General features: G+C 48.5%; 1 protein-coding gene across 1 annotated transcript in view; it reads left to right on the plus strand.

Annotated features, from left to right (window-relative positions):
- The window catches only part of CAPN14 (calpain 14), a 48,244-nt gene that overhangs the window by 3,922 nt on the left and 26,380 nt on the right, over positions 1–17,942 (plus strand). The window contains exons 2-9 of the mRNA XM_045809135.2: positions 10,522–10,615; positions 12,532–12,593; positions 12,990–13,250; positions 14,465–14,534; positions 15,351–15,469; positions 15,606–15,742; positions 16,184–16,358; positions 16,975–17,040. Of these exons, the coding sequence (XP_045665091.1) occupies positions 13,026–13,250; positions 14,465–14,534; positions 15,351–15,469; positions 15,606–15,742; positions 16,184–16,358; positions 16,975–17,040 (792 nt within the window). The 5' untranslated portion in view covers positions 10,522–10,615; positions 12,532–12,593; positions 12,990–13,025. The remainder of the gene's footprint in view (positions 1–10,521; positions 10,616–12,531; positions 12,594–12,989; positions 13,251–14,464; positions 14,535–15,350; positions 15,470–15,605; positions 15,743–16,183; positions 16,359–16,974; positions 17,041–17,942) is intronic.

Here is a 17,942-nt window from a genome sequence, read left to right on the forward strand (position 1 = left end):
AAGCCTCTTTTTTTAATCTTGGGTTTTGGATAAATTTCTAATGTTTAAAAGTTATATATGGAATCACCAATTTTTCCTTTCATTCTTCTGAACTTGATGTGGTCCTTTCTCCCCCTCACAAATCAAACCCCTTCTCTTTACCTTGTTTGAGCCTAGTTTTGAAAACATGTAACCAACTGAACAAAAATCAAGCAAGAAAAACATCAGAGAATGGTACAACCTGTCAACTGATTTCGTGAAGCTTTGGTGCTGCCATTACTACCCAGACCTTGAAGTCTTATCTAGAGGGCTGCCAGCACTAACCTTTGCCAGAGCTGTAACGAACAGCCCATGATTTTCTTGTTTTACTCTTAAATCTGCACAGAAGGGAATCAATGCAAGAAATGGTTAGAGCTTGTCCATAACTATTTTAGTAGTTTTCCCCATTTATAGTTGTGTTGGACACCTTATAGTTTTAACTTGTTTTTTAATGTGAGTTGAATTAAGCAACAGAAGTGACCCATGTGAGCATGAATGAACACTTGTGAGCAGTTATATTTCCTGAACTTGGCATCTTAACTTCATCCTCAACCAGACTTTTTCACTTATTATTTCACTGCCTGAAATTCCAGCAATCAGGAATTTGTCTGGATAAGGAGCTCCCTATTTAAAAAAAAAATGCAAATCCTTATAGTAAGGTTAAGGAGGTGTGAGCTCTTGGCACATTTATGAGAACTAGTTCCATCAGATTGTTTTCTCGTGCCCTGAAGGAACAAGAATTTTGTTTGGAGGAAAAGGAAGGAGTCACTTTGGAGAGAGCACTCAGGTTTGTGTAGGGCCCTTGGAGAGTCCCTGGAGTGGGGTAAGAAGATGCCAGAGACAAACGTGTTTTCCTTCGAATGTTTGCTCAAGGCAGGTCCCAAACAGGGTCATAGAATGTTATAACAAAAAGCTGAGAGATGGTCGAGTACAACTTCCTCGTTTTATGTAACCAAGTCCCAGGGAGAGGAGGTGACTTGCCCAGCTTCACAGAGTCAGTGGCAGAACTTCGACCTGAATCCACGTTTCTTAACTGTCGTGTCAGTGCTCCTTCTCCAATATTCTGCTGCCTAGCGCAGGTAAGGAGGCACTCCATTCCCCTTTGGATTTTCCTCTAGGACCCAGAACTTGGCAAGCGCTTAGGTAGAGCTGCTCTGGAGCTTACAGAGGCCACCAGAACCCTGCTGGGGACTTTACCACTCCTCGAGCCTTGTTTTCACTGGAAAATGAACTCCTGGTCATAAACCACAAATTTGCTAACCCGCTTTTGGTTCACAACCCACTCCTGGGGCAAGGACTACCCATGCTGTGCAAAGAGAGAAGGGGACATCTGACTTCTGCACGACTGTAAGTCACAGGGCTCATGTGAGAGGCCAGGGAGCCTCCCTGGCCTGGTTTCCCTCACCCCAAACAAGAATTCACAGGAGGGTCAAAGGAGGAAATGACCACCGGGCCTTGCCCTCTTCCACACAGTTGATGACAAGCCCAGTGACGACCTGACAAAAACAGCTCTGACGTAAAGTCAGTCCCAGCCCTGCACTAGGCGTGGAGCGGGGACCCAGGGTTGAGAAGCAGCCCCAGCTGGAAGTTCCCGAAACAATGACCGATACGAGAGAGGTAAGATCAGTGCAGGGCGAGAGGAGAAAAACGGATAGCTTGGAGACCAATCATAACAGCAGTCCTCCACATGCGCATAGATCCCTGCGGTTCTTAGAAAACATTTCGTGTTCATGGCATGATGTATTATTAATAGGGATGAATTACTATGCTGAATTTTTCAGAAGAGAACATTAAAGTTTTCTGAACTAAGTAGGATCCTCTCTCCTGTCTTTTGATTCCTAAATCCACTACTCCTGCCACCCACACAACACCCTCAGATCAAATAGCGTAAGGAGGGCAGGCCGTTTAAACACGAGGTGGGGGCAAGGATTCAAAGAGCTTTGGACGCAGGAGGAAAGCTTGGGATTTGACTTACCGGTGACAGAAAGACATGGTTTCTTGGTTGATACGATGAAAAGCTAGTGGAATATGATGGATCTGGGACTGAGTTCCAGTCTTACTGGCTGTGGGTATCTCGGTGGGGTTACTGCTCTGTGCCTCAGCTTCGTTTTGGTGAGATGGGGATAATAGTCACCTCACAGAGTTGCAAAGATTCAGCGAGAGTCTGCTTGAGGTGTACTTAGCATTGTACCTGGCCTGTCACAAAGGCCCCAAATGTTGGAATGTCGGCTATTGTCTTAGTCCACTCAGGACGCCGTAAGAAAAAACCATAGACTAGGGGGCTTCAACAACAGAAATTTATTTTCTCGTGGTCCCAGGTCAAGGTCTGGCAGGCTCAGTTTCTAGTGAGAGCTCTCCTCCTGACATGTGGACAGTTGCCTTCTCCCTGTACCTGCAAATGGCCTTTTCTCTGCGTGTGTGCCCGTGCACACGCATACACGCGCGCACACACACACACACACACACACACACACACACACCGGTATCTCTGCTGTCTCTTCTTATAAGCATACTAATCCTTAGGATTACATGTCACTATGACCTCATTTGTTTCCTCATTTAATATAAATACAGCTACACCGAGGGGTTGGGGCTTCAACACGTCCATTTCTGGGGAGACACACAGTCAGTCCATCACATCTGTTACTACTAGTATTATTTTCCTTGTCAGTACTAATACAATGAGTGAGGTGATAGACAGTTGCACAAAAAGATCAAGGTACGAGAGGTTAGAGTCAGAGCAAAGGCCACCGCAGAGAAGCCAGTAGGAAGGAAGAGGAGGACGAAGTTCTAGAAGTAAGGGACTCATTCATTCCACTGGCGGTATTAACCTACCGGGTGCCAGGCATTGCTCCATGTCCTGGGGACCCAAAGATTACAAGCATGGAGTCAGGCAAGTGAGAGCTGACTTAGCCTCTGTGCTGAGCTCTGCACAAGCCCGGCTGGGAGCCTAGCACAAAGGTCCCGGGAGAGCCAAGAAAACCTTCCAAAGAGCCGCCATATGAGTGCCAGGAAATGCTTTAGGGGAAGAAGAGCCAGTGTGGAATGCAAGGAACAAGAAGACAAATAGACCGGAAAGGGGATTCAGGAAGTAGGGTTGGGAAAGGAAAGGGAGATCTCTCAACAGCACAGAGGAATCACCGTGTTCCTTCTCAGCAGAGAACATCCCCGAGTGCTGCATCAAACTCCAAAGACCGCAAAAGAACATAAACATTGCATTATTTCCTGTAATGAAATAATGTTCTAAGTCATATCTCCAACAATCCTCCTTTATCTGGAAGTGAGAAGATGACTAACTCTGAAGCAAATTCTGTCTGCCTGCTTTTCTAAGAAAATCACTGGATTTGTGCAATACCATCACAAAGCCCTGGGTGCTCCCCTCCCTTCCAGAAAACATACCGTGGGGAGGAGCCGAGGCTTGGGGAGCCAGGAACGCAGACTCCCGGCCAAGCACATGTGCTTAGAAAGGCTCAGATATAAGGTTGGTCTCGGGCAGGAGGCTTCTAGTTGCACTGGGACTAGAGCCTGCCCATTTGCTTAAAGAAACAAGATCTTCAGTGCAGGTAAATTTCTTTAGCTCCAGGGTTGGGATCAGTTTAGCCCAGAGCCCCTGGGGGCCTCTGGAGTGTTTGGGTTCAAACGATGAGAAAGAGGTAGTTGCTTCTCCTGGTTTGAACTTTGCAGGTCAGAGTGTATATGAAAAGAGCCCTGGAGTCTGGAGGCCTGATTTTTGTTCTCAACTCTGCAGTCCCAAATCTGTGTGACCTTAAGGAACAGACTTCAGCCCTTTGGCCTCAGTCTCATCATTAAACTCAGGGGGTCTTTGCTCCCAGGGGATCTCTGAGGTTCCTCCAGGTTTGATTGTTATCAGTGGTTATTTTGCGGAGTAACTGAAGTCACTAGGTGCTGTCATTTCCCAGGGCTCGGACCAGTCCAGGGGTTTTCTGAGCCTCCTCGATTTTGGAAGGGGTCTGGATGTGGCCGGTTCCTGTCCGGAGCCTTTTGTGGGATCCCGATGTTCTGGGAGGCAGGCTGTTCTCTGGGCGCCGATAGACAGGCTGTTTCGACTTCCGTGAAATCAGGTGTGAGGGAGACACCAGTGATGACGCTCACCTTCTGTAAGAGGGAGATAGTTCCTGAAGGGAACCAGAATACGTCACCCCAAAATATGCCTCTTTGTTATAAAAATCATTTTGAGCTGAAGGCCCTTGAGAAGCGGTAAACACAGAAAAAGTTCTCCCTTTTCTGCCTAAAGGCAGGAAATAAATTCTCCTTTAATTGGAGATATACTCTTGCAGGCTCAGAGAAGGTACTAGGGGAATCTGCAAACAAACCTCGTGAAGACCATGCTTGTCTTTCTCGTTCTTGTCCCAGTGAAGGAAATTCTTGTCTTAGTTAAGGAAGATAAGGGCTGCTTAGTTCTAGTTGGGCTACTCCTAGCCAAATTCCTTTGTCATGTCAATTAGTCACAGATTTATGGTTTCTTTGTGTAAAAGGTATGAAAGCTTCCTGCTCTGGCCACTTAGGTTTTCATCCTCCTGTCAAGGCTCCCATGTTCGTGTAAAAATTCAGTAAAATGTGTGTGCTTTTCTCCTGTTAATCTGTCTTTGTCGGTTTAATTTTCAGACCCAGCCAGGACCCCGAAAGGGTCAAGGAGAATTTGTTTCCTCCGCTCCATTTCTCATATAGTAGTTATCAGTATGGCGCTAGGACTCATTTAGGCTAGAAATCTAGAAATCACCATGGTTGGAGCCATTTGCTGGCCTCTGGACATGAGAAGTCACTAACTGGGACTCTGGATGATTCTGGAGGAAGGCAGGCTGCTCTCAGCTCAGCTCATAATCCTTTTTGTGGTTTGGGTGGAAGGTAGCCTGGATATGGGTTAGACATTGTTGTTTCAGAAATGCCAGGTATAGTCTACGGCAGCTCAGGGCTGGAACAGCAATCCTAACCTTGAACTGGTGAGGCAGACCTAGGTTTTACAATCTGGGGACTCTCCCTGACCAGATGGGGTGAGAGGATGTCTTTGACTTTTAGAATGAGGAGTCTTAGACTGGTAGGTGTCGACTATTACACGGAGTGAGCACCTCAAAGTGAAGAGAAGAAAGCCCTCTCTAGAGTGGGAGCCTGGTCACTGGACCGTAATTTCCTTGTGGGCAGAAACCCTAATTCATCCTGTACTCCTATCATCAAGGGTGATGCCTGGCCCATGGGGAGGCACTTCATAAAGCCTTGTTTCTGTGAGTTGAATCTACCACTTTCCAGTCTCCCTATAAATCTCTCTCCTGACCATCAAAACGATCAATAGAAAGGAGTAGAATAGACTCATATATTAGTGGTTTAAGTGGCTTTGTGATAAATGTGTCCACTCCGAGGGTAACCAGTAAACCGATTTCTAACACATAGATTGGTTTTGCCTTTTTTTGAAAGTTACATAAATGTTGTCATAGGGTCTCTGTGCCTGGATTTTTTTCTCTCAGTACTGGCGTTTGTGGATTCCGTCCGTATTGTAGGAAGTAGTTCTTGTTTGCTTAGTCTCAGTGCTGTATAGTATTCTGTCGTATGAATGTAGCCTGATACTATTAATCCATGTTCATGGGTATGCAGGTGGTTTCTCGGTCCAGGCCTAGTTTGAATAATGCTGTTATGAATACTACCGTATCTGTCTTTTGGTGCATAAATTTAAGCATTTTTGTTGGGTAATGCCCAGGGGTGGTTGTGTCATGCGGTGTATATACGTTTAGCTTTAGTATTCACGGCCAAATCATTTTCCTAAAAGATGTTTTTGATTACCTTACTTTCCCCAAAGTTTTGTCTTAGCTTCTAACTGCACAGCTTGGCGTTCTAGCGTCATGCAAATCCTAGCCCGAGATGCAAAGCCGGCATTCTTCAGGTCCAGGACCGAGCCTTCCGGGGGACAGGGCATGCTCTTACCCAGCATCCTCCTACCTCGTTTACACAGTCGAACAATGGGCAAGCAAGTGCTAGGTCACAGCAGTTTCAGGATTGTTCCTTCTGGACAGCTCCTTTTACAATGGTCTCTGCCTGTCACACAAGATCAGAGACCCTTAGGATACCTTTTCTAAGGTGAAAACATCGGTACATCAGTGAGGTGACTTAGCTATGAGGAGAACATAAGCGTGCCGGAGGGGCTGAGCGGACTCTAGGGAGGAAGGGAAACTGAGCTGAACTTTGAAGTCTGGATGCATTTGAAGCAGAGAGAGCAAGAAGCCCTTGTACCTGTGTGTACGTAAGAAGATAAGTTGGGATAGAGAAGAGGCGTGTGCCCTAGGTTGTTTACACAGAAAGGGGCCAAAACACCAAGAGCCTGACCATTTGGTTTGAGGCCATGGGCTGTGTGGGTCTGAGGGGAGTGGTGTGAAATGGCCACTCAGAAGGTAAATGCAGGGTCAGTCCGAAGAAAAGCTACCTCGGTTGGACCAGGCAATGTAGTGCGAAGTCTGTGACTCTTTTAAGACGAAAATATTCCTGAAAAAAATAAGAGTGACAAATTTAGATCTGTTTTAAAACTTGTTCCTATTCAAATGTGTTTTGAAATGTTCAGAAGAAAGAAAATTAAAAGGATTAGTCCATTACAAATGCAGAAGGTGGTGGAGAAATGAGAGCAGGGACCAACCCGAGGCTAGGGTTTGGCCATCTCCTGGGTGGGAGCTGTAAGACCAGAAGCAGGCTTGAGGGAACAGAGTGACCCCACTGGGGTTCTGGATGAGGGGTTCACCCCTATGAGGCTGAGCAGGCTGAGAGCCCATTGGACCCCCTCAGAAGTCTCATCTGTACACAGGGGTGGCTGAATAGGGGACCACCAAATTCCTTCTAGCTTGATGTTTGGTTCATATACAGTGAGTGACATCTTTCACACCGGCTAAGTAAATATTCCTCAGCCCAAGGACAGTTATCTCTATGGGAGTGTCTGTACTTCTACAAAGCCACAGATTTGTGGCTGTTCAGTGTCCCATGGAGTCAGATGAAAGATGGGGCAGTTGGGAGTGGGTAGAGGGCTCCACAAAATTTTAACGTCTCCGGATAAACTTGCAGTCAGCTCATAGGAACCCCGATCTAGCATCACCAGCAAAGGCAGGGGGTTTCCTGCCCCTCCACCCCCCAATCTACTCCCAAGGTGTACATTCCCTTTGGAGACTCTTCTCCTTGAAGGCTGACCTTGATTTGACTTTGTTCCCCAGGGTGCTTTGCCCCGGAACCTGCATAATTCCCCGGGCAAGTAACCCCAAAGCCAGCATGGGTTAGAAGGGAAGGCTGTTAATGAGGTTCCTGAAAGCAAACCTCATCCTAAAACAGTTCTCAGGGATGTGATCAGAGCAACAGAAGAACAGCCGAATGATGGACAGCTCACAAAAATATTTCATATCCCGTATCTCATTTCAGCTTCAGATCAAGAGGGGTGGAGAGGGCAAGCTTTGTCATTCTTTACATTTTGCAAATTAAGAACCCTCTGTTCATTCATTCAGTCAGCCTGTCAGCAAGCATTTATCAAGCATCTGTTTATTCATGATGTATTGCCTGGCTCTGTGACTCCAAGAGAAAAACATATGCCATTCTTATCCTCTGTAGCTCATGGCTGGGCCACATTCTTCACTGTTTCCTCAAAGACAGAAGTCTGCCCTAATAAATAAAGGAGTGCTTGGGGTCTCCTGTGACAAACCATATCTAAATCAGACATATCTAAATAGTAAAAACTTTCATGATCCTTTCGAACCATTAATTTTCCTTTACCCTTCCAGCTTCTTTTGGTTGGTCTAAGAATTAAATTGACCTGAAACAGATTAACAGGGGAAAACCAAATTTAATTATGTAAGCAAGAGGGCTCCATAAGATTATGAGGCCCACAGGCAGTCAGACAATTGAGGGTTATATGCCAGCCAGAACTAATGAAAAGGACGCAGAGGTCTGGGTCTTGAAAGGAAAGGAGGACAATCCACCCAGAGGTGAAAAAGAGTAAAAGAGTAAACAAATGTTTGCTGGGCCCATAGCAACGATGGGAGATAGAGAAGAATTTTAACGACAGACTTTTCTAGGTCCCACCCTCTCTACCACACCTAGCTTGTCTGTGGTAGTAGTTTCTTTTCTGAAATAAGTCCTCTATCTAAACATTCTTATAGGCAGTTAGGAGAGAGGCAAAAAAGAAAAACTTCTTGAATCTTCTGTTTCTTAAAAATAAACAGCCTAAAATAATCCACGTGCCAAAGAAACGCACTTTGGGGTGGCAAATTTTGCTCCCCTCCGTTGCAGAATAACTTCCTCCTTTACAAACAGGTCATGAGCGGTACACAGACATGTGGGTTTTCCTATTCATAATCAGTAACCACAAAACCACCTGAAAACTTCCCAGGAATGTCTGATGCCATCATATCTAAAAAATGAATTAGAGACAAGACTTTAGCAGAGGGAAATGGCAGGCCACATCTTCAAGTCTTTTTGAGACATGAATATAACTGTAAATGTGGAGTCTATAAAAAACTAATGAGTCAATTAGAGATAAAATTCTGTTGCATTAACATATAAACTCTTGATGATGGACCCAGTTAATCACATTTTATTCTCTGAATTCCTATTTGAAGTCTACCACTGTGTCTAGCATTGTGCCATGACAATTTATATGAGTTAGATCATGATTTAAGCAAATTTGTCTGTAAAGGGCCAGCCAATAAATATTCAGGCGTGTTGGCCATATGATGTCTGTTGCAAGTGCCCAACTCTGCTGTTGTAACATGTGTTGTAGAAATAGACGTGGACAGCACATAAACAGGCAGTGTCGCTGTGTTTCAATGAACTTTATTTGCAAAAACCAGCAATGGGACAGATTTGGCCTGTGGGCCATGGTTTGCCAACTCCTGCTTTAGACTAAAGGTTTTTCACACTACTTCGTATCATTAGCTCTTTTGAGTCCTGAGACTGTACACGGTACATGCGTCTCCATTTTACAGGTAAGGAAGCCAGCTCAGAGAGGGCAAGGGGTCTGCCCAGGGTCACACAGGTAGGAGGGGACAAACCCAGCCACCTCCTGGGGTTTCTGATTCCAAATCTCGTGCTCCATGACCACTGTATACTGCCTAGGACACAAAAGAAGTACGGTCCCAGCCCAAGACAAATCAGGCAGGGCCGGAAGTTAGTCTTGTTCTTTTGCTCCAGCTGTCGAGAGGCTGGAATTGACCATGTTTCCAATCCAATGCTTGTTATCATGCAGACAGACCATTGCACAAGAAGCCTAGGTTTCTTTTCCAATTTTACTTCTGACAGCTTGGTGGGTTGTGTGGCAGGATGCCAGAGTTCTCTGGAAATCAGTCATCCCCTAGGAGGATTCTACAGGTCCGTAGCACCTGCGAATGAGAATGTGGTACTTACTTCTTTTGTTTCCTTTCCAGAGCCCCAATTCTACCCTTATGTGTGTGTGTTTAGCATGGGTACGGTGTCTGGTACGTGGTAGTGCTCAGCACACGTGTGATTTAACCCTGGGCAGGGACCCCAGGCGTGGAGCACTCAGGTGTCTCACCTGGCAGTGTCCCTCAGTGCTCACCAGCCAGCGAGCCCCAAATGGCCCCCTCTGGATTAGGAGCCCCAGGGACATCCCTCACCATCACAGAGCCCCCCCTGGCACCCAGCGTCTATAGAGAAGGCGTGTCGAGCCGATGGAGAAAAGTGCAACGGAGGCTCTGACCACTTATTTGCTGAGCACAAATGAATCCTGACACGGAGAACGTGCCAGAGCAGTCTAACCCTCTCAGGGGAGGCAAGGAAAGGACGCTGGGGCTCGGGCAGTGTGTCTTCAGGCTGCACACTCCAATATCACGTGCCTCCATCGGCTTTTCCTTATTCATTTGCATAGTCTAATGTATGCGCCTGATCTGACACTGTTTACTCGCGAGAGCTAAAATGAGTTTCCAAATACAACCAAGATACCCCCGGCCCTTTGCAGAGCGCTGTGGCCCTCCGAGAAAGAGCCCGATTCAGCCACAGCTTGTAACGTACAGAAGGCACGTAAGGCCTGCCAACAGCCCACATCCGGCTCCAGACTCTCCTCCAGGTGCCTTAGGAATACTTATTTAAAGACAAGATACTCATGTATTTGGCCTCGTTCTGAAATTTGGAGGGAGAAAGCATCTTGTGATAGGCGTTTTGTCCTCTGAGCCCGACAAGGCACCAAGATTCATCCTGAGAGGCAGTGTTTTCAGGCATGGAGAGACATCCGGGTGTGACCCAGGCCTCAGGAGGGAGGGCGTGAGCCTGGGTCTGGTTCTGAAGCCAAGGGAACTGCTATTATTGGTCGCATCGCAAGCTGTGAAGGATTGCTGTTCAGGCTTGAAGGGGCGAAAATGTAAGACAGCCTCTATGTGGCCTTGTTTGTTTGCAGGTGTAAATGTGGTTGAAGGAGTTAGGGAGGAAGCATTGCCTGGTAGTCTATATTGGGAAGAAAGTCGGGGGAAAGCACAAGAGCCCAGTAATAGCGTTTGGATCCCTGTGACCCAGGTTAGGAGAGTGCCGGGTCGTCCCCAGGAAGTGTGCGTGCACTTGTGACGAGTAAGAACAGCCGGGAATCCGACTGCCCTCACGTCAGAGAGAGGTAAGGGTGTGAGACAAACAGCATTCCACAGGTGTTAATCCCTGGGGGAAAAATGGGTGTCAGGCCCAGGAGGTTTCCGTGTGTGAATCACTCAGAGCGGAGCCCGCAATGGGTCTCAAGAACAAGACCATTCATGAACTGATCACCGGCAGTGCATGGCAGGCTAAATACAAACCCAAAGGTAAGTGTTCAGAAACTTATTTTACAGTAATTGATCAAATAATTTTATTTCCGTTGAATCTGAAAAAAAATTTTTAAAGGAGGGCTTGTATATTCTGTATCTTTTTTAATTTATTTTTTTCTATTAATTTATTTTCTTTAATTTCTGTGACAAGCTGAAAAGAAAAGAATACAGGTGCTTCACTAGTGATAATTTGAGAAGCACCAATTAGAAGGCGGTAGGGTGTCCTGGGTGGTAGACAGTGGGTCAGTAGACAGGACGGGGGGAATTCAGTGAAGACCAGATGCACAAGGAAGTCTTCCTGGTGGAGGGGTGAAGTTGGACTTTGGAGGATAGACAGGATCTTGATGAGTGAAGAGGCCCCTCAGATCACTCGGACAGCTGGGAGGGAGTACTCATACTTGGCACAGGCTTGTTTGCAGGCTGCGTTCAGTGCATACACAGTCTGTCCCAAGCACTGTACTGTCACAAATGGGAGCTGTTGGCATGGAGGGCTGAGCACTGTTATGGGAATCAGGGCCCTGGGCTCTGGATCAGGCTCTGATGAAATTTCCCCGGGGAGCCTTGGGAAGATCACCTGACCCCCACTAGGCTGGAAAAGCCATGAGGATGGGGACTGTCTCTGATGAATGGTACTTAGCTCAAGTCAGACAGATGACAAATTCCCAATAAAACTTTTGGTGAGCCAATGAATGAATGGGTTTCGGTTTTAACACTTGAAAAATGAGAGGGGCTAGATAAAATGGGTGGTTTTCAAACCATAAAATGAGAAACCTTGCAAAGCTGCACTGGGGTCCAACCTACAAACTCAAGCTTCTACTCTTGAGTTTCTATAGGATTTCATTTGAAGAAGGAACTCCACTGTTAAAATAATTTTGGGGAAATACTGGATTTGGTGAATTCTAAGGCATCTTTTAACTGACATTTTCAGATTCTAAGTAGATGGGAGTGCAAATCATAGAGGCCATAAAGTCATTGACTTAATGAATCACTACTACACAAAAACAGGCATAGGAGATATAAGGATATGCTATATTAGGGTTGGTGGGGTCCAACTGGCTGGCAGAGCTTTTAATGTGAAGCTTGTTGTTGCGTTTCAGAAGAAGGATCCATTGTTCTCCCAAAAGTGTATGTAAACTTTTACATACCATAGAGTATCACTTGAGAGGGCTGTGGTAGCCTGTAACAGAGTCCCTTAACACTGGCCAACAGAGAACACTGCCGGGTCTGGCCACTACCATGGCTTCAGGAAGCAGACGGTTTATCCTTCTCATGTAATGAGTCTAGAGGCAGACCACCCAGGCTGGGTCATTCGTTCAAGGAAGTCATCAAGACCCAGACTCCTTCTAGCACGTGGCTTTTCCTAGTGGTCCCTCTCTAGGTGTTGGATCTGCTTTCCAGGAATGGGAAGGGGGAAAGTCAAAAGTGGTGTCAACTGGGAAAATTGGGAAAGTTGCAGCTTTTCCAAAAGCCCCACCTGGTAGACTGCCACCTTCCTCTCATTGGCCAACCTGTCCTGCAAGAAGCTCTGGGAAACCAAGTTTTATTGAGTGATCAAAACTGGGATCCTATTAATAAAGTGAAGAAGGGAATGGGTAGGTACAGACAACTCTCAGTATTCAGCATAATATGTATGTGATTTTTTTTTTTACATTGCCGAAAATGTCTGTAAGGAAGGAGTTAATTTGAAGACTATGTAGAAAGAGGAAAGTGAGAGACTTTCCATGTTTTGCAGGGAAGACAGAGGAGGACGTCAGAGCAGGTGAAAGGACACGTGTGAGCTTGGGGGTGACACAGGTAGGTCCTGCGAGGGAGGACAGAAGGGGCAGCCACTGCTCCTTCCTTGTCTGGCACAGGGACCCTCAAGCCCAACGAACTAAGCTTTAGCTTTGTGCTGCTCTCCCCACCCCCCACCCGAGCAAAAGTGTCCCTGTGACACTGGCATGCTCAGGGGCCCAGGACACAGCCCTGACGTTGGAGAGACCCCTCCTTTCCCTCGGCCTCGGCCGTGGGAGCCCAGAACCCCCGTCGGAACCCCAGCCCTGGAACAAGTGCTCAAGGACGCCCGGTGTCTAGGCTGAGAATCGGACCAGGGGCTGCAGTCCGTCTCACGTCTCCATCCTCCTGCTCCCTGGGGGAATGGCACAGTGTCGACAGGCATCGAGGAAAGTGAACATGGGCTCTCCATTCCAGGAGCAACAGAGACCATCCAGGAAGATCCCCTTGGCTATGTCTCTGTGGCTGCCTTTCCGAGGCAGATGGAAGCTGGGGCGGAAGAACTCATTGGGGGGCTCCTCGCAGCTCCCCAGGCAGGACTATGAGGCCCTGAGGGAAAGGTGCCTGATGGAAGGCCGCCTCTTTGAAGATGACAGCTTTCCAGCCAGCCTGCGCTCGGTGGGCAGCGGGCCCTTGCTGCGGAAGCTGCCGCCCGGCCTGCGGTGGAGAAGGCCTCCGGTAAGGGAGGAGGGTACTTCCCCAAGACACACACACGGGTCAACCCAGAACCTTCCTTGGGAGGTGTTCTAAATGCCAGGTTTTACTCACTGCCAGTGATCCCCACGTGAGGGCAATGGGTGAGTGCCCATATTCCCATTCTCCAGACGGAGAAAACCAGGGGTGGCACGGAGAGGGGTCTGAGATGTGGTCTCCCTCAGCCCCTACCCAGAAATACGCTGGGCAGCTGCAGCCAAAGTACTGCTGGGCCCCCTCCAAGGTGGCAGGGTGTCCTGAGCCGCCACGGATGCCATCGGCCAGGGAGACACAGTCTCACATACCTTCACTCCTAACCCCCACATCAGGCCCATGGAACACATAAATTAAGACGCGATTAATCACTTTACAACAATGTTCTTCACTTTTTAAAGTGCTTTGACAATTCCTTTTAAAGGCAACTTAATGTGTTCAAAAGCAATCCAGCCCCTGCCAAATTGATTTACACGATAGATTTCCCAAACACGGCTAGTGAACAAAGTGGAGTCAGCCTGTGCTGTTGATTCTCTGCCCTTCTGGGCCCTGTTCAGCCTTCCCCATACGGCCCCAGACTAAGTCTCCTCTGGGTGCAAAATTCCCAAGTGGGCCTCCCAGGCTGGATAGCAGCCAAGATTCCGCTTTGCCCAGAAAATTCGGGCACTGCTGACGTAGAGTCTGTCACACACCTGACCTTGGGCGAGCTGTGCCTGTGCAGGACATGGGGGCTTCAGTGCTCACCGTGGAGCAGAGACCACCCGCCCCACCTCCCACTGCCACCCCACCCGCATCTCAGCATGGAAAGGCAAAGAGGCCTCTATGTTGGGGGGGAGGGCGGGATGGGAAGGGGGAGTAGGAGGAGAATAAGGACAACAGGAAGATCTCTAGGAAAAATACGAACACCCTTTAAAAGACATACTTCCATTTTAACAGAAACTCGAAGCAAAGGCATTTTGGTACAAGCGCTATTTCTCAGTATCCACACAGAGTTCTTCCGGACTCTGGCTTACGTGTGCTGCAAGAAGGAACAAGAAATGCAACGGGCTGAATCTGTTTGCCAGATTGTCTGGGCCAGCCCTGATTTCACATATATTCTATATCTATGTCCCTGTAAGTCCAGTCTTGGGGTGTGAGAAACTATGGTCTCTGTAGCTCAAGGAGCTTCTTCTTGGTCAAAAGGACAATTCCGTCTGTCTCCCCAGGAGCTACACAGCAATCCCCAGTTCTATTCTGCCAACGCCAAAAGGCCGGACCTGTGCCAGGGAGTGGTAGGTAAGTCTGTCCAGCCCCTGGACACACAGACCTGGCAGCTGTGAGCCTGGCCCAGCCAAGGCTGAGTGGGGTGGGAAAGAGGGGGAATTGAGAGATACCAGTGGGGGAAATGGCCACCCTGAACCCCACCTTGAAGTCTGTGTCCTTTGCCAGGAAAATGATAACAGCTGGTCCTCTGAGGATGTATGGGAATGCCAAAACTTGCCCTAGGACAATCCTCATTATGTTCGCAGGTCTAGGTTTTGTTTTGGGAGAACGTGCTCACTCTGCCCTGGTCCCCATGATGGGTCCTTTTAGGCCCATCAGTCACCAGATGCCCCAGATAGAGTCCAAGCAAGCCTGTCCTCATCCCGACTTTCTTTCTAGGCGAAAAGAGAAAACCCTTGACCACAAAGGGAAGGTGCCAATGTAGTGATACCTGTTTCACAGATGGGGAAAGGGAACCCGGAAGTGTTGAGGCTTTCCCAGAAGAGCATACATCAGTTACAGAGGCAGGACTTTAGAAAAATGTGGTTGTGTTTGGTCCAAGTTCCTGAAGATGTGGCATTCAGGAAGCCAAAAGCTGGTCCAGGACTTTGGCTCAACTCCTGATGTCAAGTTGAGATTCCAGCCAAGGCTCCTCCCTGCCTTCTGCGCACTCACAGTCTTCCTCCTCAGTGTATCTTTCCCTGCTGCGGAACTAGGCTACAAGCCCAGAGAGGAAAGCAGTTGGGACTAGGCATTTCTTGCATGTAAGAAGTCTTCAACAGATTCATGCAGACACCTGTGGAATGCAGGCAGTACACCCACGCGGGCGCTATGTGCTCTCTGGCTTAGGTGACTGCTGGTTCTTGGCTGCTTTGCAAGCCCTGACTTTGCACCAGGACATCCTGAGCCGTGTTGTCCCCCTGAATCAGAATTTCACTGAGAAATATGCCGGCATTTTCCAGTTCTGGGTGAGTAAGCTCCTGGGGCCCCAGCCTGGAGGAAGCTATAGGAAAGAGGGTTCTTGGAAGAGTCGTGTCTTTGTCTCCTGGGCTGACCATCTTCCACGGAAATCTTCACTCACCAGTGGGGACTTTCTCCTTCTAGTTCTGGCACTTTGGGAAGTGGGTGCCTGTGGTGATAGATGACCGACTTCCTGTGAATGCAGCTGGCCAGCTGGTGTTTGTCTCTTCCACCTACAAAAATTTGTTCTGGGGAGCTCTTCTGGAAAAGGCCTATGCTAAGTAAGACAACCACCAGAAATCTTTTCCCTTCCCTTTCCCTTTCCCTTCCCCTTCCCTTTCCCCGTCTCTGTCTTTCTGTCTCCCTCTCATCAATGCTGGGCAAGTGCAAGAGGAGGCAGGTAAATATTATGAAGTGAGACACTGAGGCATGGCTCAGTGAATATAGGAGAGATGTATTCAGAATCTCTTAGGTACTGAGTTTACCCCATCTGAACAAGCATTTGGGAATTTTGCTTTTCCCTAATGGGTGGAGTTGTTTAACAAGGATAGGGACTCAGAGTGTACATTTTCTCCTTTGCCCCGGAATGAAAGAAAGGAGTAGCACGCATGTGCCCAGGGAAGAACCAAGCAGGGGGTTCACTAGACTCATTTGGACCATCCCAGGCTACAGTATAAATGCCCCTTCCCTTTTACTCCCATATGTACTCCTTCCCTGGGCAGGCTCTCTGGTTCCTACGAAGACTTGCAGTGTGGGCAGGTGTCTGAAGCACTTGTGGACTTCACTGGAGGGGTGACGATGACCATCAAGCCGGGAGAAGCCCCCGGCAACCTGTGGGATATCCTAACCCGAGCCACCTACAGCAGAACCCTCATTGGCTGCCAGACCCACTCGGGGGTGCGACTGGGCTGTGCGCTGGCGGAGTGTCCTCTCCTGCTCCCATCCCCTTCATCCACCAGCTTCTGTTCTCACCTCAGTGTGGGCCCCAAGACCCCCACCCAGCTCTTACTCCTAGAGTCCTGATGTTCAAACCAGAGCAGCCAAGCTGAGCCCTCAGGGCAGGCGAGGCCACAGTCACATGCAGAAGGTGTGCAGACAAGCGAGCTCACAGTGACTAAGTGTCAACCAGGTGCAAGGTGTTTGCCAGCACAACTGGTCTCTACTGCCTAATTTAGTCACAACCAAGAACGTGGAAGTAGAGTCAGGAGCCCTGGGTTCAGCCCTCCCTCTGCAGGCACCCACCATGTCACCCCACATGATGGCTTAAGAGCTCCAAATCTGAGCTCGTCTTCTGTCCAGGGGGATGGGAATCATGGCAGAATGGCATCCTGACTTAGAGGCTCCAATGAGACTGTGGGTGCTGGAGAGCTTTGACAACTGTGAGGACACAGCATGGGTCTCTCCCAGCCCTCCCCATAAGCCCTTGCTCCAGCCCCACAGGTCCTCATGCCCCCCCCCCCCCGCATACGCTGTGCAGAGCAGCAGGCTGACAGGAGCTCTCTTGTCTCCACAGAAGGAGAGGGTGCTGGAGAACGGGCTGGTGGGCGGCCATGCTTATACCCTCACAGGAATCAGGAAGGTGGGTGGAACCAGCCCCTTTGGGCTCCCCCTTCTCTCCCAGGGCTTCTCACCAAGGCTTTGGTGAGCATTACTAGCTGTGCCCACTCTAGGGGGCAAATTCTTCGCCGGGTTTTATGAGGCCTGCCACAGAAGGGGGTGGACTCCCTGCACCTGTGTTCTGGAGTGATCAGGGCCACCTGCAGGGCACCATCCCAGCCCCTCCTGCCTGGGGGCAGCCCTGCCAATCAGCCATCCAGCCCTGCTGGGCCTCACTGCCCTTCCTTGAGGCCCCCTTCACTTGGGCTGCCGCTGATGACCTTCATGTCTGGGGCTTCCCGCCCAAATTCCCACTTCTTTCTCACACACTGCTTTTCATCAGTCTTCCTGGTTCTTTCCATGGCTGTTCTTTTGAGTTATGCTAAGCATTGAGGGAAAGATGCATCAGACAGGGACCCTGTATACACAGAGCTCACAGTCAGGGATGGAGACAAACCATACATAAAAGTGGGAAGGAAACAAAGTAGAAAGTGAAGGGAAGAAAGAATATGAAAGGCTTTAGGGGCTCAGAGGTAAGAAAGAAGACATTTGCCTGGTCGGCTTGGGGAAAGTCAGGAAAGGCTTCATAGAGGAGGTGGCATTGAGCTGGCCCCGGAAAGGTCAGTAGATTTGTCTGAGAGAAAGTGGCACTCCTGGTGGACGGGGCTGCATGGAAAAGCATGTAGGTGAGAAATCTGCACGTTCCATCTTGTAGAGTCTGATGTCCCCACGTCCTCCAATTCCCTTTTACTGTTTGAAATTTCTTGAACTCAGCTCCCACCTGTCTTCCTCCTCCTCCCAGATCTGTATCAGTCATGTTCTTGTGTGTGCCGAGAGCTTTTCATGTATTTTCATATTTCTTTAACAAATTAAGATTTTATTAAT

Source organism: Ursus americanus, chromosome 7 (assembly GCF_024610735.1).
Source record: "Ursus americanus isolate L20-20 chromosome 7, mUrsAme1.1.p, whole genome shotgun sequence".
Taxonomy (NCBI): Eukaryota; Metazoa; Chordata; class Mammalia; order Carnivora; family Ursidae; genus Ursus; species Ursus americanus.